We start from the raw sequence: 27,097 nt of genomic DNA, 5'->3' as shown, positions 1-27,097 counted from the left end.
AAAGCAATTTTACTGAAGTTTATATCTGTATCTCAATTCTTTAAAGATAAAACAAAGTTTCTTTAAATCTCTCGATAATTTGCAGAAAACTTCGTCGTTCTTCGAGTCTGTAGTAAATTTTACCTTTTTTACTGTTTAATGCCCAAATTGTCGCGGATTATACTTTGTAACGAAAAATTGAACAAGTAAGCCGTTTGCTTTGAATTTCAATAATAATTCGTTTAGTCAAACAAAGTAGAGTATAATTTGACATTATAAAATATTGAAACGAAACTACTTTTACGGATTTTATATTGGGTCTTATTTTAGTTCCCTCTGCAAAGGGGTCGAAACGTCGGGCACTAAAAACTAAAATTAAACCGCGATAAAATCCGTAAAATTAGTTTCATTTCAATGTCTAACATTCGCGTAAACATAAGAAACTAAGAAAAAAGTAAAATTAAGAAAGTTAATTTAGTGACAAATTATAATTAGACAAATTTCAACAAGTATTATTTGCATAATTTCTATAGATTTCGTTAAATACAATGCTCTCTAATTATCCACATTCATTTATCAACTACAAACTTTTGTAGTTGTGACATGTGCGCTCAATTTTCACGTTATCAATGTCTCAAATCCAATCAAGATTTCAATTTATACTAATTTTATCAGTAGTGATTAATATTGGAAGACATAATCCTAGTAAATGCTTCTATTTACGGATCCTTAAAGCGATTTTATTCTTAAGCATCTACCTATTACCGTATCTACTAATACCTTCTCGTTCCATTTGCTCATTAGTGCAATAACAAGCCCAATTAGTTTCTATTAATCGAACCACATTTATTTGCATAGTATATTTTGTAAAGTCAACTGATTTACTTATTGACGTAAAAACATGAAAGTACAAAGAAGATTAACTTTAAAACTCAGAAAATGCAGTGTGTCGATTTTCGTTGTACTAAAGCTCCGACATATATGTATTTTCATATTTAATTATTCCTATGAATGCATGTTTTCTAAAACTCTTTACTAACAGACATTTAAGCTTTTGTCAAAATAAAAACGCTAAATTTTATTATTTTCATTCTATCATTAAGTGATTTTGTTCTGCACGATATATGGGTATTAACTTAAATAATCGACTTAATTACTGAAATCTCAAGGTTAACTATTATTCGTACGTTAGTATTCAGTTTAAATTAAAACAATGAGTCTATTAGTGAATATGTAAATACTTGAACATTTAACATCATGTATTTATTAAATAAATGCGTCTAGACCTTCGGAACAAGTTTTATAAACACATTTGTATGATATTGCCCCTCAGTGCAGTTGGCCTACAACCACCTCTTACGCTAAGAGTTTTACGATCGCGTAAGAGAGACAACAATAATTAATGCAGTGTAGTGTCTCGCTTCTACAATTTCTAAAGTATTACTATATGGTATGGTAGAGCCACAGTTAACAAAGCACAGGGTATTTGAGAAGGATCTCGGGTTCGTTATTTATTATGTCGCTTGCATGATACTTGTTTACCACAATAAGAGAACAGCGCTACGTCACCACTAGCCGCATTATACCCACACATAACTTATTTCTTTCAGTTTGTTTACACTGCATAAGCCGCGCAGTAACAGACGAAAATATAAAGAGGAGCTTCAATGCGATTGTCGAAATATTCCCTCGAATATATATTAGGATTTTTTGGGGAATTGAATTTATTTCTTTATGGTGTGTTTATTCGTATTATTTTTATTCTGTTAAGATGTTTTTTTATGACATAGAAATGATGTTACAAAATGTATAGTTTAAACGGAGTTTAAGATGTTTGTGGGAGATTCAAAATCAAAATGTTCTTCTTTCTAGTAGTCTTAAAAAACTGGCGCTTAAGAAACGTTATACTTATTACAGAACACGTGACTCGAAGAGTGCTGTTCGAAACTGTAATTTCTCCGGAAAAAAAAAACAGAAAAAAACTTAGGATAGTCTTATTTAGTACAGTATTTTTAAAGTATTATATTATTAAGTGTATTTATTTCGGGAAACATTTTAAATCGATACTTTACGTCGTGCCTGTACATAACAATAACAGAAACAATACCGTACAGTAATTAAATCACATAAACAAATGCGAAACCAAGAATAAATAAATTTCATTCGTATTCTAAACTAATCTGTTAGTTCCGTAAGCGGCGCTACTCAACAATATATTCCATTATTTACTCTGTAATTCGCGAAACCAGAACTACTTCATTTGGTCCGAGCAAACACTATAAACACGAATTTTCGGTGAGGTCGGCAATCTACTTCCATATTTACATACATTATGTAATCTCACTAAGTACTCTTGTAAACTGCTATGAACTAATGAGAACCGCAAAACGTAGAAGAAAATGTTGTACATTTTACAATTTATAGCTATATATATATAATCATTTAAAAAAACAATTCCATCATGCAAATCTGTTTTAAAGAGAGATAAAGATTTTTATCCAAACTTAAGTCAACAAAACAAATCAAACTCATATTAACAAGGATTGTATAACTTTCGTGAAGAGAATACGAGAGAAGTATTTCAAAAGATGAGTTGATGCAACACCGCTGACGCCGTATCTCGTCATGACTATTAACTTCCATTGAGTTTGAAATAAGCGGGTCGTCATAATAAGTGCAAGTAGTTTGACAGTCAATTTCATAGTCAAGTGCAAGTCACCTAAGCTCCTCTGGGCAAATGACACTGCTATAATCGTTAGTAGGAAATTTTAAAGTGTTTGAAAATAACTTTCATTATTAATGGTCACATGACTTTCCTCAGTCATCTCCATAAATTCTAACGTTTGATCAATGCTAATACTAATTGATAAAATATAACTATAATATAATAGATCATAATTCGCACAAGGCATGGTTTGCAAAAAGATTATAAATATAGAATAATAATTATTGACGCAATCTCGCCTTTAATAGGCATGCGAAAATAGTTACAGAAAAACAGTAAAGATTTATAAGCACAACCGATTTTTGAATCAAGAACTCTTGAAAATCATAAAAAAGGAATAAGCCACATCTTACTGGAAAGTCTGTCTCTACGAAGAGATAGCAAGCAACAACAGCTAGAGAAGCAATATTGTTGAAACTTTTATATAAAATGTTCTCTAATATAATAATATGTGAAAATAAATCTAATATGTTATTTTACTTGATCGTGTAAACACAAATGCCTTCAGGCACTCAACTAGTGAATAAATTAGTTCTAGACCGCAACGCCCGACCGTTCAGTGGGAAAACTAAACAAAGCCTTTAAAGCCTTATAAAGCAACGGCTTTTGTCTCGCGTTAAATAGTCAGATTCATCTTGACTAGGAAGTGGACTCGTTCACTGAACACGTTCGCAAAATAAAATGAATACAAAAGGGGTGATAAAGAAATTCTCGTCGTTGTATTATTTTAGAGTTTCCATAGTAAAACGTGCTTTTAGAGTTCTATTTCCAAAGGATAAAAACAACACCCTTTAAGGCTCCGCTGTCTATCTGTCGGAATGCCACCGTTATTTATACGTGATTGGCAGACAGTTTGAATGTTTACACATGATTTATTTTTGTTGCCAATTCGACAACAAATTAATAATGGAAACCTAGGTTACAGTTGGTAAGTTATACTTATGTTCATACATTAATTTGATGGGTGACTAACCATTGTCTGCTAAAGTTTTTAGTTTAAAGCCTCTTTATATAGAACTCTCTATCTCCCAAATCTGACTCGCACTGGAACACTTCTAAGTCTTTTTTTAACTCATCCCATGAAAAATGAAGACGCTTTTCGTTAACATATTCCCAGAAAAAAGATGGTTCGACAACTAATCCTTAGGGATCCTGAAAAGATGAATATTGTAATGCGTACAGTCCCTAAGAGGCCTGACACTAGTTATAGCGGCGCTTAATTCGTTCGACATGAAAAGGTCAGGCTCGCAGTCCCGAGAGATTTCGAGACCTCTAAGTTAGTATGTGAACCAATCTCAAGTTTTTAATGAACAGTAGCGCAATAGTTGTAATAATGGGTATTGATTTCAATGTCAATAACAATTCACATTCCTTATCATCAAACATTGGATTCAAATCACTGCTACGTAATTCAATACTGAAGAGCTTATTGCTCTCCATGGAGATAACTACAAGCTGTTAGGTTTACAATTAAATCAGACTATTAATCGTGGCTAAACATAAAATATCATACTGGTCTAAGAAAATTGGACAAGAGTGAAAAGCAATAAAAAATATTTATATACGAATATTTATTTTTATTATAATTGCTTTGTCATACACCATCAAATTTATGACCGTCAGAAACATAACTTATCACTGATATTTATTTATCACAAAGCCATTGTGCGCGTCGTGATGCGGGTCGATTCCCGCGTAGGACAAACGTTTGTGTGATCCACGAATGCTCGTTCTGAGTCTGAGTGTCATTTTGCACGTAATTTGTATGGTTATGAAACGCCCCGCGACACATAGATTGAAATATTTAATGCGGGAGTCGTATTTCAAAAAAAAAGTAAAAATTTAGTGTCTAGCTATTACGGTTCATTAAATACAGCCTGTTGACGGACAGACAACATAACCTCATTGATAGGGTTCCGTTTTGACCCTTTAAGTATTTTACATACTTAAAAAATAAATCAACACTTAATATTTCTTATTTTTACCAATCATACAAATCAAAACATTAATATATATAAGTATGTAAAGTATTGTTGGTAGTGTACGTGGGGAGTGTCCATCATAGTTAATGTGTTCAACCCGTCAATTTCATTATGTCATAATGTTTACGACTTGGAGGGCATTTGAAGCTGTCAAGTAAGGGTCTAGTAATGATGTTTGCAAGCGACAATAAATGGATAGTAAACATTTAATACAATAGGTCAGCACGCACTGCATTTTCTAATTAGATGTGTGGTAGCGCGCCGCATAATAAATGTGCGATTATAATTGACGTCAGCAGCTATTTAATAAATGAGCATCGTGTATTTAACAACTAGCTGTTCCTGCAACCCGCCCGCTACACATCGAAAATGATCCCACGGAAACACAAAACCTATCTTATGTGTTAATCCTGGTTATAAACTATCTGTGTACCAAGTTTCGCCTAAACCCGTTCAGTGGTTTTTGCGTGAAACTTCCATAAATATTAGTATGATGTTTTAAGTCACGTAGTAAATTTTTCTAGCTTACATAGGTTTTTTTTTAACGCATCCATCCAGTTAGCCTGTCTGCAAGGTTTGGCTACTTTAAAAGTCTTGTTGCAAAGTGAAAGAGAGACTTTTAGACTAGGAAATTTCAATTAAATTCAAAAGGTATTTATCTATATCTATACTAATATATAAAGCTGAAGAGTTTGTTTGTTTGTTTGTTTGAACGCGCTAATCTCAGGAACTACTGTTCCAAATTGAAAAGTTATTTTTGTGTTGAATAGACCATTCATCGAGGAAGGCTTTAGGCTATAAACTTTCACGCTGCGACTAATAGGAGCGAAGATACAATGGAAAATGTGAAAAAAAACGGGCAGGTATAAATCATAACTTATATCTTCTACCCACGGGGACGAAGGCGCGGGCAAAAGCTAGTTAATAATATATTTATAGTATAGTAAACTGTACTGTATAGTTGTACATACACATTACTCCCTATAAAAAATTGATTTGTGAACCCGGAGATTTATCTATTACTAGCTAGCAAGGCAAACATTGTGTTGCCATATAAATTATTATTTATTGCTAGGGAATTTCCGGTATTCATTTTTTACGAGGAATAAAAAAATGTTCGGTGGGGACAACCTTTATAACAGCAACAGATTCTAAGATCTAGTAAATACGTAAAAAAAATACATAAAGATCTTTCAATCCTATTCGGACTAGTTTAAGAAGAAGTATGCCTACATTAGTCTTATTACCTATACAAAATAGAGCTCTTCCAACTGTTTGCTACAGTGCACCGCCTCTCCGCGCAGTTCCTCCCGGATCACTGAAGTTTTCCGTGTGTGACTTTCTGGGAGGCTTTAATTAAGTCCTGCCTGAAGCAAATCTTAACTGTTTTATTACTTAAAGGCTTACGAGAACCCGAGTTTCTAAAACAGCTACAAGACAAACATGTGAGAACAATGTGTAGTTGACTCTTAACGTGTTTTCGTTTTGAATCAAGCCTTAGCATGAATCACGTTTCCACGAAACCTATATACAAAATATAGTTTCTAAAATTAAAATCCATTCGAATCAAACTTTTCATTTAATATTAACGTTAAATTAATTTTAAATTCATAAACAGTTTCAAATTTATTTGATATTCGCAACCCTAATTAATTTTAAATGATAGAAGCAATTAAATCTGTCTAGCTCTCTAGTTCTGAAAAATAGTGTTATTTTTTTCATAATGTCTAAGAGTAATGATGATACTTATAAGATTTTCTTTAGAATCCCAACGAGGTAATATTGTGACGCTCAAGTTTTTATATGAAATGAAATAAAGTATGGGATATAACTGGGTATTATCCAGATATTGTTATAGTGATCCATGTAGCTACCATTTATTTAATCCTTTAACATATGGATGGTGGCGTTCTCTCGTATCAGAGGCCAAGACACAATTTGGGTCGCTGAGCCAACAGAGTAAGTAAGTTAACATATGGATTAGTTAAAGATTAAAAGAGTGACATTCAATAGTACAGAAAGAAAGATTGACAAGTACAGGCACGTGAGAAACCGCTACACATTATAATTAGTACATTTAACTGCATGCATAGCAGACTGGTTGAGGTCACCACGCCAAACCTACTAAGCGCAACGTGTCTCAAATTTAATCCCCGTGTAGGACAAGCATTTTTGTCATCCACGAATGCTTGTTTGTTCTGAGTCTTTGCGAAACTTCCCCGACACATGGATTTGTCTTTAAATACCATACCATACCACATTAAGTACCTAAATGCGTTAGCCATAGTATTAAAAAAAACATTAAGCTTTTTATTTCCACATATTTTTACGCATGTTCTGTAGGAACATAATATGTAAGACAAAATTAAAAAAAACCCCAACCAGGCAAGGGTTAAAATAAAAAATAGAATGATGTTCACAATATTTCCTTTTGTTGCGAAACATTTAATGTCGTTGCCCAGCAAGACTATTTAGACGTATCAGTAATTCAATAAAAACATTGCAATGTACATATAACGATAGTGTTAATCAGATAATAGTTGCAGGAAATAAACACTGATAAACCCCATAAGTGATATTCATATATTTATTTTGCTGATAACGTTATTTTATTAGGTACCTTTCATAGTTTTGTTGCTACTGTTTCTGAATGAACATAATTTTCTTCAAAAAATAAAAATTAAAATACTGATATAGGTAATATCGGTATCCCCTTATTCATATACTTTTTGCAGTTCGTATTACTGTAAATACTACAACCACAATTAATAGTCTTCTTTATTAAAAAATAGTTTCTGAACAAAATATTTCTTCTCTAAGTAATTAATTACCACAACTTACTATAAACAAGGCACTGGAAACGTAAACGTTTTAGTATTTAGAGCAGAATAAGAAGTAGGTTTAAAAAGTAACCATTAAGAAAAATGTCCATTCGTTTTACATAAGTACGTTATTGCTTTTAAAATAAAGTCGGTTTTGGACATGGTTTTATTGATTTTGGACCTTGTAATGTGTTTTTGAAGGCCTCCACGAATTCACGTTATTTTTGTTCGTTAAATTAGCTATTCTATTATTATGCAAATACGTTCTGTCCCCAATTTCTCCGGCCTGCCCCTATAGGGACTGCATTTGAACGGCGGACGTAATCAATTCAGCTAACTGGCTAATTGTGTATCGGGAATAAAATAAAAGACTGTGTTATACAACATGGGACTAGTAAACTGTTTTATTTTATTTTATTTTTTTCCCGACTAAAAATGAAGGGTTTTATAAGTTTGACGTATCTGTATTAGTGTCTGTCTGCGCCATCGAACTTTGCAGTTTTTATAAGGCTTTTTTACTTGAAACATTAATTAGTCAGTCAGTGTCAAACATATACAAGGTGCCAAAGACAAGATCTAAGCAGGAGCTTACCGCGGCCACCGAATGATGAATTATATTTTTTACAACTCTTCAAGCATAACTTATACCGTGTAAAATTTAGGAACTCAATTTACTCACTTTTTAAATTCATCCTCGTTATTGCACTGTAGCTTATTCATTTTCCAAATGTCAGTTAATTATTCAGACAGTCATCATTTATTCGTTAATTCAGCGTCAGGATTATTTCAAACAACAGTAATTAAGTAAATATGGCTGAAAATTGTATCTCGCTTTTCCTAATTTTGACGAGGCTTATCATTATAACTTATTACTATTACAGAAATGTATAAACTATTTATACTGTGTAAATTGTACACGATTGCTTATGGTACTACGATACATAATCTAGTCAGATCAAAAAGCTTTTGGAGTAAAAAAAAACTATTTTATTTAAAGGTTTGAAATTTACTTTAAAACTAATCAAGAATTATTTTTAACCCGTAACATTCATTTGCAATAAAAGTGCATTAAAAATTGCTTCTTTAAAAAAGGTCATCAGAAAAACGTATTCTAATTCTGAACAGGTGAACTATTACCGCTGAAATAATGTTCATACTTCAAGCGATATTTATGTTCAATGAGCATTTAAAAAAAAATAGTGCAATGTTACATAAGGAAAAATGGAATACGCTTGCCTACTGGTCGAAACAAAAGCAAGTCATTGTGTTGTAGCTCTACTCTTACCAGAACAGTGAATAACAATGACGATTAAATTGCTGCAAATAATTATTGCTGTTGTTCTGAAGATAGAAGGTAATTATTACGTTTATTTTAATAAAAAAAACGTGTAAATAACTCCTCGCTACATTATATTAATAAGAAGAACCAGTGTTGTTTAACGAAATGAAATATATTTGTTTGAGTGCTTCTGAGAATATTTATTTACAGATATTATTTTTAATATAAGATTTTATTAAAGTTTTTTTTTGTTTATGTGTTTGAGTTAATATTAGACTAAATAAAACCAACAATAATAGCAGTTACGTTTGTTTTACAATGTAATTTGGTGAATTATTAACTCTTATGCCTAGTAAAATCAAAATCGTAGTAACCAAATAGTGATAATCTAATAAATATGGAATTACGCATTGTATTTATATTCGGATAACAAAATATATTACTTTAATATAAACTACCAAAGTGCGTAATGATAACACAAAGTTATCTACATCAATCAAATTTATAAGTGCTTGGAATTTAAGGTCAAGATAATTATAATAATTAAATGATAAGGTTCATTTTTATATGTACTTTACATGTATTTTTTGGCCACTAATTTAGCGAACCTTACCTTACCTTACTTACCTTGTAGTATCGAACCTTATCCTGTTGACATAAGAACGCTAGGATAAAAAAATGACTGTTGCAATTGAGAAAGCGAGATAGTCCTCTACGTGATAAGGAATGTCTTGGACTAATGGTGCTGACACACTACATTTCCTTGAATATGTTCGTGCGAATGCTCGGCGCTTTGCTAGGCGATGACATTACTTTGACAATTTTCAAATGCAATTAAAACAGTTCAATGTGAGTACAACGCTCTAAGTTTGTTACAAAACCGCGATTGTTTCGTGAAGGGAGGACAGTAGAACATTAAGCGAGCGGAATGTTGTGCTAATACAAGTTTATGCTCAAGTGTATCACCACCATAACATTAAAGCTTACCCAATGTTTATTTTTGTTCAGCCAAAATTGCCTGTTTAACGTTATTAGCTATTGGAAAAGGGAAATTCTCAAGCCGATGTACGCTTTATATTTTTCTCACCCTAAATTCGTTGCAACACTACAATATTTTTGTACACTTGCGAAACTGTTTTATGTTTACAGAGGGGAGAGAAGTCTGCTCATTGCCTAAAATAGATCGATAGTAATAGGTGATTTACAAGACCATTAAAAAAAGTAAAACCCTATACGCACCCTATAACCCTTTACGACTAGGTAAAAAACATGACATGTTTATATTTATTAATCTCTTCGCGTAACTAGCAATTACGAATAATTTCGACTAAGCAATTATTCAAATAATTTTGGGAGGAAAAAACTTGTCAAAACTGCCGTCCAAAGAAACTTCTCGGTTTTTTCGGATAATACTGTCATAAACTTACGCGTTCAGGTGCAATTTTCCAGTTATTCAGGGCTCGGTAAATTTGCAGTGTGTTACCAGAACTCCATTCAATTATGTTTTAGCGAAAAATACAGGCTCGGGCGTCTCTTGATGGCTTTTGACATGGCTTCCACTTCATCCGACCGTGATGAAGCCGCTTCCAACATGATACACGCCTGTATTTTTTTGTTTACTTTTCCCATTTCCTAGCAGAGTAACACCGTAAATCTATTTGACATATGACTTTTTGCGCGTTTATTTTTATTGAGGATATTGAGAATTATGTTCAGTAAGATAATTCGGTTAGTTTTTTTTGTCAATTCGAATGTATTTGGTTAATAAATCAGCGACTATTGTGTTTCTCAAAAATTTCCCCGACGAACCAAATCGCTCAAATCAAAATAACACAACAACAGAACGAAATTTGAAAGTATTAAAATATACTAAAATAAAAATCTTAAAATAAAACGTAACCAAGTCCGTTATCTTTTAAGCTTAGTGTTAGAATTTGAGTGAAACTACGAGCGCCGAGAACCTTAATCCCAAAGTCTTAAATCCAAGAGCGCTAGCAAACTTTAAGACTACTTAAAGAATTCGTAAATTTATCAGCGGTGAGAATTAATGTTAACGTATTCACACAATAAAACAATTTCAAGATTCCTTGCAATTCTTTCCACAAAATAGTACAAGAGTTCCGAATGAATTCATCAACATGATCCGGTATTGGATTTACGCGTTCGGCGTTATCCGACCGTAGCGCACGACTTCGCCCGACTACAATATTGACTAAATAAACAAAAGATTTTCTCATTTTGTCCGTGCTGTGCAAATGAAAAACGAAGTGAAAATGTGCGAACCTTCTAGGGTCACACTGTCGCACATTTCAGTCTTATGCCCCTTGGACTTGGAGAATGTACTAGTAGTACTATCTTCTTCGACTTAAGCGAGTTTGTTCAGTATCAGATACTTTGCACTTAAGAACAGCTATAGACTAGAAACACCTTCATTATCATGCAAATCTCAAGGCTATCTTCGCTTCTAACTCAAATTCAGTTAAAAGGATCCTGATGCGGTCCGCCTTCGAAGTATTTACGAACTTTTTAATTAAGTTGAAGTTATCTTATCGAAATCGCTTTGTGACGTGAACAAGGGTCAGTATATAAAAATAGAAATTTATATTAAAATACATTGGACAATTTGAATATTTGAACAACGAATGAATTATACAACATCTAACTATAAGGTTTTATGGACTGATAATATCCTATTTAAACTATTTTAAACAGCCTTTTCAGTGCCTTGTATAAAATGTGTCGCAGAGCTCGAACACGTGGAACCGTTTAAATTCAATTTCAGTTCTGTAACAATGAAATGCCAAGTCCTACCCACGCCTTCGAAAGACGTCACAAACTTATTGCACTTTCAAAATAATTAACCAGCTTAGTTGGTTTTAATGTCTAGTGTAAGAATCAAGTGAGGTTTTTTGTTATTTATTCGTAATTAATATTATTTTTTAAAAGATAGAAATCACAATCAATTTTCAAGTAGTAAAAATAAATAAACAAACACGCCATCGCTACACTTCCAACAAATTTGGTCTTGATTTAAGTAACTGCAACTTTCCTTCTACAGATTAACTTTGCCAACAACTAATACGGCACAGATGAACTTTAATGAAGTGGATTTAACTTAAATACTTGATACTATTCGTTGGACCAAACTTTAGTAACAAGCTCTCTCAGCGAATGAATTTACTTGAAGCACGTAATATGTTGCCTTTTAATGGGCCGTTAGAAAACTAATGAACGTAATATATTTTCTAACATATCCAAAAAGTTTTAAAATTAAGGTACAGAGTGACAAAAACGACGAAATTACAAAATTGTTCCGAATTTAGATAAAATTACTAGGTTGGCAGTAGGCTGTTAGTAATAACACCTGTTTTGTACACTCAAATAGAATGTAGTCAGTCAAATATATAACAGACAAATACAATCACCGCAAGATGATTCTATTATTATTATCTTATCGGATATCTGTGTCAAAGTGGAATATTCTGTAGAACACATTTACGGAGGAATTAATTTTAGAGACCTACAACTACGTCAGATGTCATTGGCAGAACACAAATTAAATGCCTTGTGGTAGCTTCAAACTTATGTTACTGTCGACCTACCTTGATCCTCGTGCAATCACGAAATGAATCAAGTGATTGAATTATTAGGTAATCAGCATAACATGCCTTATGTTCAACTAAATACGTAACTTAATAAAATTGTTCTCGATCAAGAAAACTGTCATAAATCCGAGAGTAATCAGATCACTGATATATTGAAATCATCTTAATAACAAACGCCTTCTATTAAACAGTCTGTGCAGCCTCCTTCCCGCGTTATCCATTATTATTACCTCGAAACTTTCCCGACAGGGGCATTTGTTCGTAACTTTCTGACATTGTGTTTCCAACGGAAAACTCGAGCTAAAGTCAATTTGAGAATATATTTTAAGAATTGTACTATTAAGAAAAGAACATTTTGTAACTGGTAATGTCATGTCATGAATTTGAAGAGAAAATTTTGACACAATTATAAAGACTTTTTCGTTAAAAAAATATAGGAGGATTTATTTTTTTGACTGCACGGATGCTTGTTCTGAGTCTGGGTGTCCTTTTGCATGTGATTTGTATGTATGTAAGGCACCGAGACACAATTAATAAATACTTTACTGCGGAGGTTGTTTTTTAAATAAAAAAAAATCCTCCGTTCGGATACGACGGAAAAGTCTTAAAATCGCTCGCAATATTTTAAGTTAAGCTCTTCGAATTCCTTTATGATAATATCCTCCTTACCTCGTAGACTAACAATGCCGTGTCCTCGTTTGTTCTCGGAAGTGTTTCAGGCATCTGAGGCACCATGCAGTCTGAATGCCTGCGACGTGTTCGAAATGTTTACCCGCGGCTCCCGGCCCGACTCCCCGCCGCACCCAGGTGCCTGCAATCCAGACCTTCATTGGCGACAACTGGATCGCCGGCTACGTGCTATCGAGCAACCCTGTAAATATTCACGTTTTTGCATGTTAACAAATTTTCTTTGTAAACGTGCATTGTTTGTAACTGTTAAAAGCTCGTGTTGCAAAATAAATTTTAATACTTTTACCTTAGTATCTAGCCACTAAATGTTTCCGCTGAATACCTTTTTGAACCATCATAAGATTTTATTGACGACCCGAAACTGTACGGTTCTACGTTTAAACGTTTTAGAAGTGTAGTAATTAAATTGTTTGAATATAAATAAACATAAATTATTCTTCAGCATATCTGAAACTGAACGCTACAGGTAAATACCCCAATCTGCATAATCAACGAATTCGTACAGATTATGTAGTTCGTAAATTATTGTTATTAACTTGCATCGCGCGCTCGCGACACGTGAAATGAAACCGTTCATAATTAACCAGCACCCACGGGGCTTGAGCAATAACTTAGTACACTGAGCTCGCTGAGAGCTAGACTGAGCTTAAACTGAGGATCTTATTTTATGCATAAATTCACTCTGGCTGCGTTCCCGTTTCTTATCTAAATGTACAATTCTATATTGTTCTTTATTTGCAGATAATTGATTAAGTATTGTATATCTAACATGTTTAATAATTGATTAGTTTAATATTTTTTTACTTTTGTAAAACGTACGAAAGAACTGGCCATGTCTGCGAAAGGTACTGATATGCCGTTGTTATTTTTTGAGAATAAACAGAAGTCACCACACTATGGGAGCCAACGGATGGACGGCGTCGTCGTGGGCGACCTAGGAAGCGGTGGCGAGACGACCTTAACGCTTACCGCGTAGGCTGGTTCCATGCGGCCCAGAATAGAGAGTCGTGGAAGGATTTGGGGGAGGCCTTTGCCCAGCAGTGGGACACAGTGGGCTAGAGAAAAAAAAAAAACAGAAGCCACGACAAAAGGACAGGACAAGTTCCAAAACCCATCGATTTATCATTCGAAAATTCTTGGATAAAGAAGGATTCTTCTCCAAGACGATATTCCATTTTGTACCTTCTGTTAACATCAAGGCAATTGAAATACATGACATATTTATTCTAAAAATTCGGTTTCAAAATATAAGTTTCTACAAAAGTTTTTTCTATTTCTAGGTTGTTACATAAGAGGGTCAAAACAAAACCCTATTACTAAGTCTCCGCTGTCTGCCTGTCTGTATGATGTATTACTTTTGCTGCTATAAAAACAAATATTAAAATAAAAATCGAGGTTAAGATCAAATTTAAAGGGGACTAGTTTTTTTTTAAACTTACTTTGCTCTAGCCTCAGATTTTATTCGTTTAATACTTTTATAAGAACAAAATGCATTAAATATTGATAGTCGATTCAAAACATGATATGAAATAGGACAGTATTTTACGCCAATTCGCTCAAACTTTTGTTTTAAATAGGTATTTGAAATGTGGTTGTGGTCGTGGCATCTATAATTTAATTAATTTGTAGTTACCGCACTGTTTCGCACATTGTACATAATATTGTATTAATTCAAACCCAAAGTGAAGCATGACAGAGCACCCAAATGTCTGTTAAATTATAATATTTTAATTACGAAGTTCTCCACTTGTTGACTGCATTTTGAAATTTTCTATATAACATTAAATACAAATTAATCCCTATAAATTAATTCTTCCAAGATCAGAAGTTTTATTCATTGATTTCTTAATTGGTTTCAAAGCTATTGTTTTCGTAGACTTAAAATAACTTTCTCTGCACAGCCTGGACAATCAGCTTCGGCCAATCTCGTTGGAGACAATGTTCGAAAAGCGCTTGCCGTTGCGATTCAGCCCGCCGTTCACTTAATTGCTGGAGGGCTGGGCTCACCACGCTTACCCCCGACTTGATCGTGCCCGCTGACTTGGTCAACATGTAAGTATTGGCATATTCATAAGGATCCTGACTCTGTAAAGAATACTGACTCCTATTCTGAAGCTCTTCAATCTGTCTGTCCATCCGTCGAAGGTATTCAAAACACGATACACATATTAGTGAACTTAGACTTCGAAACTAGTTAGTTAATAAAAAGAGTAAAGAATAATATCGAATTAAATCGAGCTCTTTAAAACATTACCTTGTCTGTTTTTTCTCTTATCGTGTTATCTTTGGTGAATTATTTTACATTAGTAGTCTCAATTGTTTGAAAACCTGATTTCGAGCATCCAAGAAAATATGATCCCTTTTGATGCCTAGAAAAGTTAGCTTAATCCTTGCATAAAGAAAGGATAGTAATCCCACGACAGCGACATATAAAACCAAGCTGTCATCTAGATATAGTATATGAATTATACTACTTTGAAAGAAATTCTTTTATTTTATAGCCGACTTTAAAATATTTTATTTTTTGTAATGACATCTAAAAATTGCTGTAATGAGACAAGTCAGACAAGAATCTCAATTTTTGATTGAGAACAGTTGTTTAAAAATATGTTTGCAGTTTTCGTGTTTTTGTTATAAGCAACATGTTTGTTGCTCCCAAACCTTTATAGGAGAACTAAAACCTTAAATTCTTTATAAGCCTATAACTACGGTCATGTGTCACTTTTACCATAATCATCTTTTTTGTCATTGCTACAGCTAAGTATTTACTTCGTCATCATTACACCAATCTTACGTATGTTAAATGGAGTGTGAATAGATGTAAGTTTGTCCCTTTGTCAGTCCAAACAAACCCTTTTGACAAGTAAGCGTCATTGTGACACGATTGAATAGAAGTCGTGTGCTTACGTCATTTTAAGTATATTTGAAAGAGCCAACTTTGACTAAAGAAACATTAAGTTGTTATGCAACAAGACATTCGTATTTACGTCATGAATTTATTGAGGACTTTCTGGTACTGTATCCGAAAGGTAACCTGTTAACTAAACCCATTACCTACTACTTAATATATTAGACCTCTATCACCTGGTCATCGAGCCTGACTCCAAGTTCTTCCACATGAATCATTACACACTTGAAGTTCTCGCAGATGATGAGTAGACTACAAAGTTTTCTTCTGAGAAAATCCTTGACATAAAATGAGGTCTCATCAATAAGAGATCAACAATGAAAACAAAAAATCCGTCTAATCTAAATGCAATTTTGCTACGTCACCTAAATAAAAATCTTGCATGCAGATAATATATTACGAGATGCTATCTGAAGATGTTGTTATCTTATTCGGTTACTCTTACTTTACTGATAAACATGTAATCGTAGAAACATACTCGTACACACAGGTATGTGTGTACCAACGATTGCTGCTGTCACATGTGCATGTTGTGTGTTTTTTTTACCTCTTTACGACTGAACGGCTTCTCCGATTTTGAGAAAAAATGTGGTTTGATGAAAAAAATTAGCTGACATCTTGGTTTAACACATAGGGTACTTTTTCCTTTATCCTTTATCTTAAAGGAGGTTTAAGGATTTGTAGCGATAACCGACATCCAGGCGGTTGAAGCCACGGGCAAGGGTTAGATTAACATAAACATTGAAGTAAATGTAGACCTGCGTTTAATTTGTTCATTCATATAAATATTACTTTTACCCTATCCACAAATCTTCATTATTGTTACTTTATATTAATTGTTTCCAGTGACTTGGGCACCAACAAACTGCGGACGTTACATAAGACGACATTCAAAGGCATGCGTTCTCTGGCCGAGCTGGACATGTTTGACAACCATGTTGAATATCTACCATCCGGGATATTTGACTCTTTAGTCAATTTAAGGATTTTGTAAGTATATAAGTAGAGTATTGAAGAGTGTGAGTGTAGAAGAGAATTTTATTAGGTACTATTAACAAGAAACGTTATACATTATTAGAGATATTAATTAGGTTCGTATTATAAGAATTTACCTCATTAAAGTTCTTCATATAAATATTTATAACTTTTTATGCATGGAACGATTATTGCTTTTATACTACTTTAACAATAAAATTGTTTCAGACGACTTCAACGGAATTACCTGGAAGAAATTGATAGCGACGCGTTCAGATCCACGAAAAAACTATTCCACGTTGACCTATCTAATAATTTTTTATACTCTCTCCCGGAAAAGCTATTTGCCAACAATTCGTTTTTAGAAACCATCGATATTTCAAATAACCATATCATATACATACCATCGGATAGCTTTGTCGGTCTCGAATCGTTACAAATATTAGATCTGTCTAAAAATAAAATTCAACGAATCGAAAATGGTACTTTCTCCCTTAAGACGTTGCAAATATTAAAACTGTCAGAAAACAAAATATGCAATATAAGTGAAAATGCTTTTGAGAGCCTACAAGCCTTGGAAACTTTATTGTTGGAGAGTAATAAATTACAAAGTATTCCAACACATCTGTTTCGAAATTTGGATTGTTTGACCTTCCTTGACTTATCCAGCAATAGTCTAATGAGTGTAAGTTTCAATCTACATTTGTATATGTAAGTCTAGCTGTGACTCCTCGTTAATCAAACTCAAAGTGATGAAATTCTCCTTTTAATTTCAGTTGACTGGTGTTGAATTTGAAAACTTAAAACGTTTACGCACTTTGGATTTGAAGAATAACGCCCTCACAGAGTTACCGGATTACGCCTTTACGAATTGTACTAATTTGGAGAAACTCGATTTGTCTAAAAATAAACTGAGATTCTTGAACGTCACCACTTTTCTTGGATTGGAAAATCTTACTTCCCTTTTGCTCTCTGATAACAAATTATTCGAAGTACATTTTAAAACATTTTCAACTTTAAAGAATCTTACTACTCTGTAAGTACCGTTGAGATTATTATAAGACAGTAAATATTTGCCGACTCTAATCTGGGAGTGCATAACTTAAATGAAATCTCTTCGTAGCAGATCTTTCCAGAAATAAATTAAAGTAAAAATCATGAAAATAAATCCTGACTATCCGTCATGTTCAAACCACAGAATTTATTCTTTGGAAATCGAATGAGGCCATTTGTCATGGCAAAGCCAAATATTTTCTCGTAGATAAACAGCAAGTCATGAAAAGAAAGATCATCTTTTAAAAGCATTAGCTTACTCATAATCACAGGATGTTACATGTATTCATTAACTTTACTTCCAAAAGAAGCAATTATCTCCGTATAATACACCCGGATATTATTTTTCACTCAAAATATTTTATAAAATCTTCTAAACGTTTATTAATCCGAAAAAAAGGTTTAAACATTTTTTCATTGCAGTCATTTGGACAACAACATGTTCCCCTCATTACCATCGAGGACTTTGGACTATATGCCCAAAATGGCAATCGTCAAATTATCCGGCAACCCGTGGCACTGCGACTGCCATGCATTGTATATTTCGGCGTAAGTATCTAACATTTCATATGCATGCGACATTATCTTCAGATGCAGGTCGCGAGCCCATTTCCGCTGCGCAACTGCAAACGTATCGCCAAGTTTGCATGCAGTCGCGCCTTAGCGGGACCGCCAGGGAAATTATACCAGACAATATGAAGCTCGAAAATAAATTAGAAGGTGAAACTAGAGTGGGTTACCGTCGAATACGAACGTACGAATAAAAGGTAACGGTAATAGCGAATGGAAGATCCGATGTCTACTCATTCTGGAACTAGGTTTTATTTTTAAATCGACTCTCCAGACTTCGGTTTATTTTGTTCAGCATTTATTTTATTTTTCGAGCCATTTGTTTAAAGTAACTGCACGGTGGAAATTTAAAGGAATTCTAAAGGATTTAAATAGATTAAAAGATTTACGAGAAGTATCTAATAGTAATTAGCATTTAGCTCGGAATTCTACACACTTACCCAAAACGACCGTACGTAACAGAAACCGTATAAACAAGTTTTTAAATATATTTCCATTTTATTCAGCAATTTAATTTAAGTCTAGTCTTTTTCTGTATCCCGATCGTACTGTCATATTTTTGATCAGTTTAAAGTAAGACTTTCTTAGCTTACTTTGAGAAACGATAAGGCTGCAAAAGGTTCCAACAAACAGTTTACATCGAAGGTTACTGTTGAACAAACATACGTCCTAGTCTAGCCTAAATAAATAAAGACAAAAACAATATTACAATTACATTTTGAAATCCTTAATAAAGCTACCAATTTCACATTGAAAATTGATGAGTAATTCGATTTATTTGAAAACATAAAACAATAGAATTTTAGTCTGCGTTAGAATGAATATTGATTAAATTGAATTTGATAACATACTTTTTGATTGGAAAGTTTTAAATGTTGTCGTATGTTAGATTTAACAGCAAGCAATTTAATAGTAATAAAAAAATATTTTAGTTTGATACATTTGTTGTTCAAATTATTTTTAACGTATAAAACACGGACTAGAATTAAATTAATTTTGGATGTCGCCCGGACTCGATATTGTTCATACGATTTACTGTTTAATTAACTAAAACATAAAAATGAAATTGAAAACTGTAAAAAACAAATTTACTTCCAAATTTTCCTTATATATCAAAGCGGCTAAAATAATTTATCAATGATGCACGATGAATCAGGTTATGACATGTAAATTGTACTAATTGTCCGTAATATAATAGAGACTCAAGACATACAATAACTTAAATGAATTAATAGAAATAGCACTTTCGGTTACTACATTTTTCATATAAAAATCCAATTTCTGTTTCATATCCACCAAATACTATGTCAATGTTTCAGTTGGGTCCGTCTGAACGAAATTAAAATATGGGATTACTCTCCAACCTGCGTGTCGCCTTGGTACCTGGAAGGTCACTTTCTCAAGAAGCTCAAGTTCCCTGAACTGTGCGCCGGGCAGTGGGCGAGCATGGTCAACCTCTCACCCGGCTACCCATACAACACCTCCTCGCTCTAAACGTCTCCGTCAATAGGAAACCTCAAGACAGCATGGAGCAAAACCATGACGTCACTACTATTGACACATGGCATTGACTCGCTTTGTGTTTTAAGGAAGTTTGAAAAGCCTTTTTATTGTATATTGTGTAACCTATTTCTATAACACATTATTCCGTCATAACACAATGTCATAAGGCTTCTTTTGTTGTGCCAAAATAATCATATGTATCAAGTTCGTTAATAAAGTATTTGAAAATGTACCTTTTTATTAGTTATTAACGTTATCTATAGATAAACCTTCAATATCGACGATTATACAGTGACGTGTGAGGTAGATTCATAACCGCGGTAGATGAACTAAAGGAAATTAAGGCGTTATCAGTTGATAATTATTGAGATAACAATGTCTAAATGGCTCAATTATGTTGTTATTTATGCAAATGTGTTTTTTTATTGTGAGTCACTGTAATCAAGATTTAATTACATTCAATGAGATATAAAAATAGTTTTCTGATATTCGTTTTAAAATTAAACAATAATAAGCTAGAAATTAATGTTAAAGGGTTTTGCCATTTGCTAGGGTTTATCGGTTGGGAGAAAAACAATGCAGGTTGTAGTAAAACTAATAAGGAAAATTAAATGGCATACAACTCCTACGTAAACATGTTCCTTTTAAAAATGTAGCGACTAAGTACGGGGCGTTCCCTTTTTATTTGCCATAAAATATGTACGTCGATTTAGGCAAATATTAACTCTTCATATCTTTGTTGATGTCGTTATAATTGGTCTACAGATAATGATCATCGAATTTATTTAGGTACGTATAACATTCAAACTGTGCATACATATAAAACACCTATGGATGCTAATCACAGGTGCAAATGTAAGTATCACAATAATTATGCAAATTAATTCCTTCTCCTTTTAAAAATAACTCCAAACAATACTTTATTTCTTTACGATTCCGGATACCTAATGACATTGTTATCAGGATATTTTCGTTCAGATATCAATACCTAGATATTGTAATCATCAACATTCATTGATATTTATCAACAAAAATTCAGTTCTTTGTGAAGTTTTTTGTATATCTCACGTATACTTAAAACAAATATTTTCCGGGTGTGCAGTTTAAGTGATTGGCCACAAAGTATTAACTAACTTATATTTACTGAGCGATTAAAGCTTTTATGAATCGGTTTTTAAAAGTGTTACAGGTAAGTTAGTGTGGCCACGAATGTTCAGTGAATTGTCAAGGTGCAGTGTGAGTAATACCAAGACATTGCACAACTTTTAGGAATGTACACAACTACGCACAAATAAGATATAGCAAGGATGGGGGTTCGGAGAAAAAGCGTTTTATTTACAACTGTACTGCTAGCATGCATCAACTGCAGCTATGGTAAGTCAGAAATTACGTTACCTATATTATTTTTGATAAATTCACTCATTTTTTCAATGAACACACGAACTTTACACATTTTTTTCATAGAAATTTCTTTTCATCGGGTTACTTAATGAATAACACATTCTTTATAAGATATACAGTATATAGTGTCCCCAAGAATATAACAAATATCTCAAATGTATGTGTCGCAATTTCTCTTAATCCACAGAAATACTTTATCAAGACCTTCTTTGTATATTTATACACCAGCAAAACAATACTTAATGCCGTACTTCCTGGTTTAACATACCTACTTCAATACAAATAACTATAATTTGTCCTTTGTATAAAACTCGTCACAACAACAAGTCTTTACTGAAAATTAAAGTCACCAAACATTAATTTTAGGATGTGCAGTCACAGGGGCCATCACTCCGACTCTATTTCTGACTAGTTTTAGAGATGTAGACAGAGGCACAATTATTGACACCGGTACAACAAAATATCATAGGTAAGAAAGACTCATTTTAGAAGATTACATCCATATATAATTTCTTTAATAGAATATTGCTAGAGGAAATATATTGAACTAAGGAGTAGAAGTAGGTTTTGGACCAAAAATCTAACTACAAATTTTCAGGTATGCAGATCCCTAATTATGGCGTAGATCTGGGTGGAACTCCGTACATCGTGATAACCTTTGAAAATAATCGAGTGGTAGTTGTTACAAATCACAACTATGGAGATTACGAGAAGTATGAAACGGCCACGTTCATATCAGCCGATGTTACATTCACATGTGCTCCAGGAAGTCCACAAACAAGCCTAACTGTGGTATGGGTATTGATATTTTAAATAAATAATTAACTTTATTTCCTTCTTAGTATCTGATACAAATTTCCATAACGTCTATTTAAAGTTCCTATAAAATATTGAGTAAAAGAAATGAAACATATTTTCGCACAAATCTTAACAGCTGACACTAAGTGCCGTAACTATATACGGCATCAACGACCCAAAGGTCTATATTTCAAGCGCGACCTAGATTTTTGTACTAGATTTAACAAAAAAATCTTATCTGATCGTTGAATGTAAATCTTTATTTACCTTTAGAACTTCATTATGTATAGTGACAATGTTTTCAGACATTCAGGATTGATGTGGTAGATACGAACAATAATGCCCCAGAATTTATACCATCTAGTGGTGTTGTGTATACCATCTCAACGCCAGTGCCACCATACTACGAGATAACAGGTTGCGGTAACGAAATTGTGGTTCGTGATATAGATCTAACTACAAATGCAGTACATTTCACAGTAGACAATCCAGACTTTGAAATTCAGAGCGTAGTACCAACTGAGAGACCAAAAGAATTCAAAGCTATGTTAAGAACTACTACTTTAATCAGAAGTATTCCAGAGGACATCGTTTGAGGATAACTGCAACCGTAAGAATTATTTGTTTTTATTTTCACATATTTAACCGAGAAATACTTATTTATCCATCGTTTAGGTTAGGATTACCTATTAATTTAAATGTCACAAGTATTTTTAACAAGCCTATAATAATGTACTTGTCTTGTAATTCTGTGTATATATATTATTTACACCGTGATTTTTTAGTCGTCTTGCAAAAGCAGCCCAGTTCATGTATCAACGAGTAGAACGTTCATGATAAAAAATAGGTATTTATGAAATTTGAATATATTTAAAATGCAATTTTCAATATTATGATGCAATTCGTAGTTTTTTTAGAAACACAGCCCTGTTGCGAGCGGCGTTCCGAGCCTTGTAACAATGGTGAGGGGCGCGGGCGGCAGCGTTTTTATCATTTTTAAGAGTATATTTCAGATTTTTCTAGTTTAATTTTTCTTCGTACTTATTATCTTAGTTGACGATAAAAAAAAATCGCGCCTAGGGGTATTTTACGGCGGATACATGAACTGGGCTCCTTTTGTAAGAGGACTAAAAAATCACCGTGTATTTGTCTGTACGTCTGTCTAACGAGAAAACTCAAATATCGGAATATGAAATCAATCACTGTTATCACAATAACCATCATGTTTGTAATTATGTGTTTATTTTTTTAGGACGAAGATTTAACCGGAGATCCTCCTTTGACAACTGAAACTATGATTACCATCGCTGGCAACAGGGATTTCTTGATGCCCGATGAATTGGGTTTCTCTCAAAACGTTTTATCAGCATAATTACGATATCAATAACAACGCCATCGTGCCTTCTCAACCTATTGTTCTGGAAAATGGTTTTGATGATAAAGTGGACATCTTCTTATATGGAGGTAAATAAAATGTTTAGTAATTGAGTAGCATCCAACATATATTATTATTCACCCTATATCTCGTTAAAAACGATACTTATCCAGAATGTTATAGTGACATAGCTTTGTCTATTAATGTACATGAATTATAAACAAGTGTAACGCTTGACAGGTTCTCAAATGCCAAACGAAGCCCGCTTTTTGTTGTTACACAAATTATGCTTCACTTCCTAACAGATTCGTACAGAATTATAAATTTATAGAAGCTCAATATAGCAAATGCTTCTTTAACAATACTTATTTGGAATTAACACACTTGAATCATCTGTGCATATATTTGCTTTTTCATTTATTTTTATTTTTCAGCAAAATACTTACCTTTTTATCTTAAAAACATAATCACTTAGTAACGATCTTTTAAATATAATATTTCACAAAATTGTTCATTCAAATATCATTTTTTCTTTATATTTCAGGATTATCAAACCACTTCAAACTCGACACAAACGGTAACACGGCAACACTTAGGCTGGAGACTGCTCTACCAGACAGTGTGTTCTCAAATCAGTACATCTTCTTTGAAGTAAGAGCTGAAAGAGAAGACACTATAGGAACTGCTGCCACGATAATAATACAACTACCTGAAGGTAATTATAATGAAGTGTTTAACGGTACTAGTTAACATTTTAAAGCATTTATCACTTTTAAAAATCCGGAACCAGGTCGTTTTTGCTTTAAGTCGACTTGCCCAGTTAAAAAGAATGCCACAAATGAAGAATAAAACCTGAGCTCTAAATCTTCGAACGTAGATTTTATGTAACCGGTCAAATCGACTCCAAGTTTTTTAATGGCATTCTAAGAAACAATTTCAGAAAAAAATGTGTATCTGAAAAAAATATTACGCCGTCAAATCTAATGACTAATTCAAGACAGTAAGTACGAATTACATACAAATACTTTTTACTGATTTAACGATATGAACTATAATGATAGATAGTAAAGACCGGTAATCATTTATTATCAAATATCCGGTATGATTTAATATGTAATTAAGTATTTGTATTTCGGTAAAGAAAAATTTAGAATCCTTTAATTATGATTAATACGGAAGAAATATAATTATTCTTTCAAACGAATACCACAGTAGTACCTACTTGTAAAAATGTGTTGTAAACTGTAAGTACTCATGCCATATTCTATGTTAAATCCATGGTAAGTTTTTAATAATGTTGCCATTATACAAATTGTATACAGCGCCGTCTTACTTTTGCTCTTTTCACTTTCCTCTATATTTCAATTTCTCTTTATTAATCGTGTCTCACTCTAGCCTATCCTATACAGTTCTGTAGACTTGTCTAGACTGTGCCCTTGCCTTACCTATTACAGCCAGAGAATTGATGTTTGAAGAATCATCTTACAGAGGAAGTATTCAGAACAATGACATAGCTCTTGGAAATATTCGACTAGCAGTTGGTTATGACGAGAAAGTAAAATTTGATCTTCATGGAGGTAAGTTTATTGTTTCCGTTAGTTATTAATTGAACTCATAGGTTAAATATACCTCTAGCCTGTACTTGTTTTATTTAATTACTTTCATTAATAGTTACAGATCTTACTGATGATAATGGAATTGGAAAAAAATAATAGAAATTTCGGCTCTATTTTATTGATGTAATTTTCAGAATTCTCAACCCACTTCACTCTAAACGACGAGAAGAACGGTCAAGTAACATTGAATGTAAACCCAACAATACCCGAAAATGTGATATTAGAAAACAACCTCATATATTTGACCGTCACGGCATCGGGGGTCAACGCAATAACGACAACCACAAGTATCCTTCTTGATATAATAAAGGCCGACCATACGACACCTGTGTTCAGTCGTAATATTTACTACGGTACATACTTGGGAAACACAATAGATATACAAAATATTAACCTCATACAGGGTTTCGATAAATACGTGAAGTTCAGGCTGGATGGAGGTAAGCAAACAGTTCAGAGGTCTAAATACTAGATCAATTGCCCTGATTCAGAAACCCGAACTGTTTTAAACTGTTATTATGTCATACGCATTTGTTTATACTGTTCACAAATTTGTTGCCACATATCTTTATAACCTTATATGTTGCAGAGCATTCAAACTATTTCCAAATTTCTGGGGAAGACAACGATATGCAGTTGACTTTGCGTCCTGAAAACATACCGGAAGATGTAATTTTCAACGAGAAAGTTTTGGTGTTCAATGTTCTAGCAGAAAAAGCATTAACTGTTGGTGCTCACGCAGTTATTGTGATAAGATTCCCGCCGGGTAAATTAATTACTTTCTTTGAGTTTGTAAATTAAGTTCGTTACATCGTCTCGTGCGTGTAAAACTCACTCTGATGTCGCGAGTCGAGCTGGTTCATCAAACCGCTTAAAAACGTTAAAAACTCCTTTTAGGACCAGAACAAGTTGCGCGATCTGCTGTATTCAATAACTAGTCATGATATAATATTATAAGAGGAAAATAACCTATTCTCGTACCACATTTTAATGTAAGAACTAAAATGGTTTTACACCAGAATCTTTTATAAAAAGTAAAAAAACACAACATAATGTAAGAGACTTAAATGTACGTGTACTCAAAAGTATATATGTATTTTTTTTTATGACTGCAGATTTAACAAACACGGCTATCATGTCGTTTTCACAAAACGCATATCTCGGAAAATATGAAAATAATGAACTCGAAGTGGATCAAGTGGTTCTAACGTCAGGATATGCTCCAGGCACTGAATTTATAATAACTGGGGGTAAGGTTATAACAACGAAATAAATACTTAACAAAGAACACTTTCTATAAAGTTACTTCATATAACGATATACTTATTTCAGAATACGAAATATTTCCAAAGATCAGTAGAGGAAAATACAGTATCACTGGCTCTTGATAAAACTTTACCAACTGATACAATACCAGGCCCATTTATAGTGTTGGAAATAGAAGCTAGAAGGGAAAGGGCTGCATCAGTATGGACAAGTGTAATTATTAACATTGTAGAACAGGAAATTGTGCATCCTGTATTCACTAACGCTTATTATGTGGGTATTTATAATGCTGACACGGAAGTATTACAATTTGATGAAATAATTTCCTTATTTTCTGGCTTTGATGACACAGTAACGTTCCACTTGGAAGGAGGTAATCATTGTGTTAATAAGTCAATTAAATAACCTTGCTAAATGGTTTCATATGTCTGCTGCTATATCTTATTTTAATATTCTATTACAGAACACTCCGACCTGTTTCGATTGGTACCAGGTTCTGATACCAATTCGTACAAAATAGATACTAAAGAATCTTTACCAAAAGATCTAC

General features: G+C 33.2%; 3 protein-coding genes and 1 long non-coding RNA gene across 5 annotated transcripts; all 4 read left to right on the top strand.

Moving 5' to 3' along the window:
• Nucleotides 1–8,833: 8,833 nt before the first annotated feature.
• LOC113507016 (carboxypeptidase N subunit 2-like) lies at nucleotides 8,834–20,395 on the top strand. Of its 2 annotated transcripts, XM_026889874.1 has the most exons (8): nucleotides 8,834–8,862; nucleotides 13,104–13,265; nucleotides 14,984–15,134; nucleotides 16,837–16,980; nucleotides 17,194–17,650; nucleotides 17,742–18,001; nucleotides 18,442–18,567; nucleotides 19,908–20,395. In XM_026889874.1, the coding sequence occupies exons 2-8, from the start codon at nucleotides 13,157–13,159 to the stop codon at nucleotides 20,080–20,082; spliced, it is 1,422 nt and encodes a 473-aa protein (XP_026745675.1). In that variant the 5' UTR covers nucleotides 8,834–8,862; nucleotides 13,104–13,156; the 3' UTR covers nucleotides 20,083–20,395. The 2 variants fall into 2 exon arrangements, with proteins under 2 accessions (XP_026745675.1, XP_026745674.1); XM_026889873.1 differs by lacking the exon at nucleotides 8,834–8,862 and having other exon boundaries at nucleotides 12,977–13,265.
• A 735-nt stretch (nucleotides 20,396–21,130) lies between these two features.
• On the top strand, nucleotides 21,131–21,948 carry LOC113507014. Its single transcript, XR_003401786.1, has 2 exons — nucleotides 21,131–21,465; nucleotides 21,859–21,948. It is a non-coding gene; the product is annotated as an uncharacterized LOC113507014 (long non-coding RNA).
• Nucleotides 21,949–21,955: 7 nt separating this feature from the next.
• Nucleotides 21,956–23,640, top strand: LOC113507013. The gene is made up of 4 exons (XM_026889870.1): nucleotides 21,956–21,961; nucleotides 22,091–22,284; nucleotides 22,596–22,900; nucleotides 23,543–23,640. The coding sequence occupies exons 2-3, from the start codon at nucleotides 22,093–22,095 to the stop codon at nucleotides 22,884–22,886; spliced, it is 483 nt and encodes a 160-aa protein (XP_026745671.1). The 5' UTR covers nucleotides 21,956–21,961; nucleotides 22,091–22,092; the 3' UTR covers nucleotides 22,887–22,900; nucleotides 23,543–23,640.
• LOC113507015 lies at nucleotides 23,625–27,097 on the top strand. Its single transcript, XM_026889872.1, has 8 exons — nucleotides 23,625–23,754; nucleotides 24,210–24,380; nucleotides 25,120–25,242; nucleotides 25,416–25,721; nucleotides 25,871–26,047; nucleotides 26,397–26,531; nucleotides 26,614–26,920; nucleotides 27,011–27,097. Exons 1-7 carry the CDS (start codon nucleotides 23,625–23,627, stop codon nucleotides 26,667–26,669), a joined length of 1,098 nt encoding a protein of 365 aa, XP_026745673.1. The 3' UTR covers nucleotides 26,670–26,920; nucleotides 27,011–27,097.

Source organism: Trichoplusia ni, unplaced genomic scaffold (genome assembly GCF_003590095.1).
Source record: "Trichoplusia ni isolate ovarian cell line Hi5 unplaced genomic scaffold, tn1 tig00000236, whole genome shotgun sequence".
Classification (NCBI taxonomy): Eukaryota; Metazoa; Arthropoda; class Insecta; order Lepidoptera; family Noctuidae; genus Trichoplusia; species Trichoplusia ni.
Note: the sequence above shows the minus strand (reverse complement) of the source record. Positions and strands in the feature narration are given on the sequence as shown.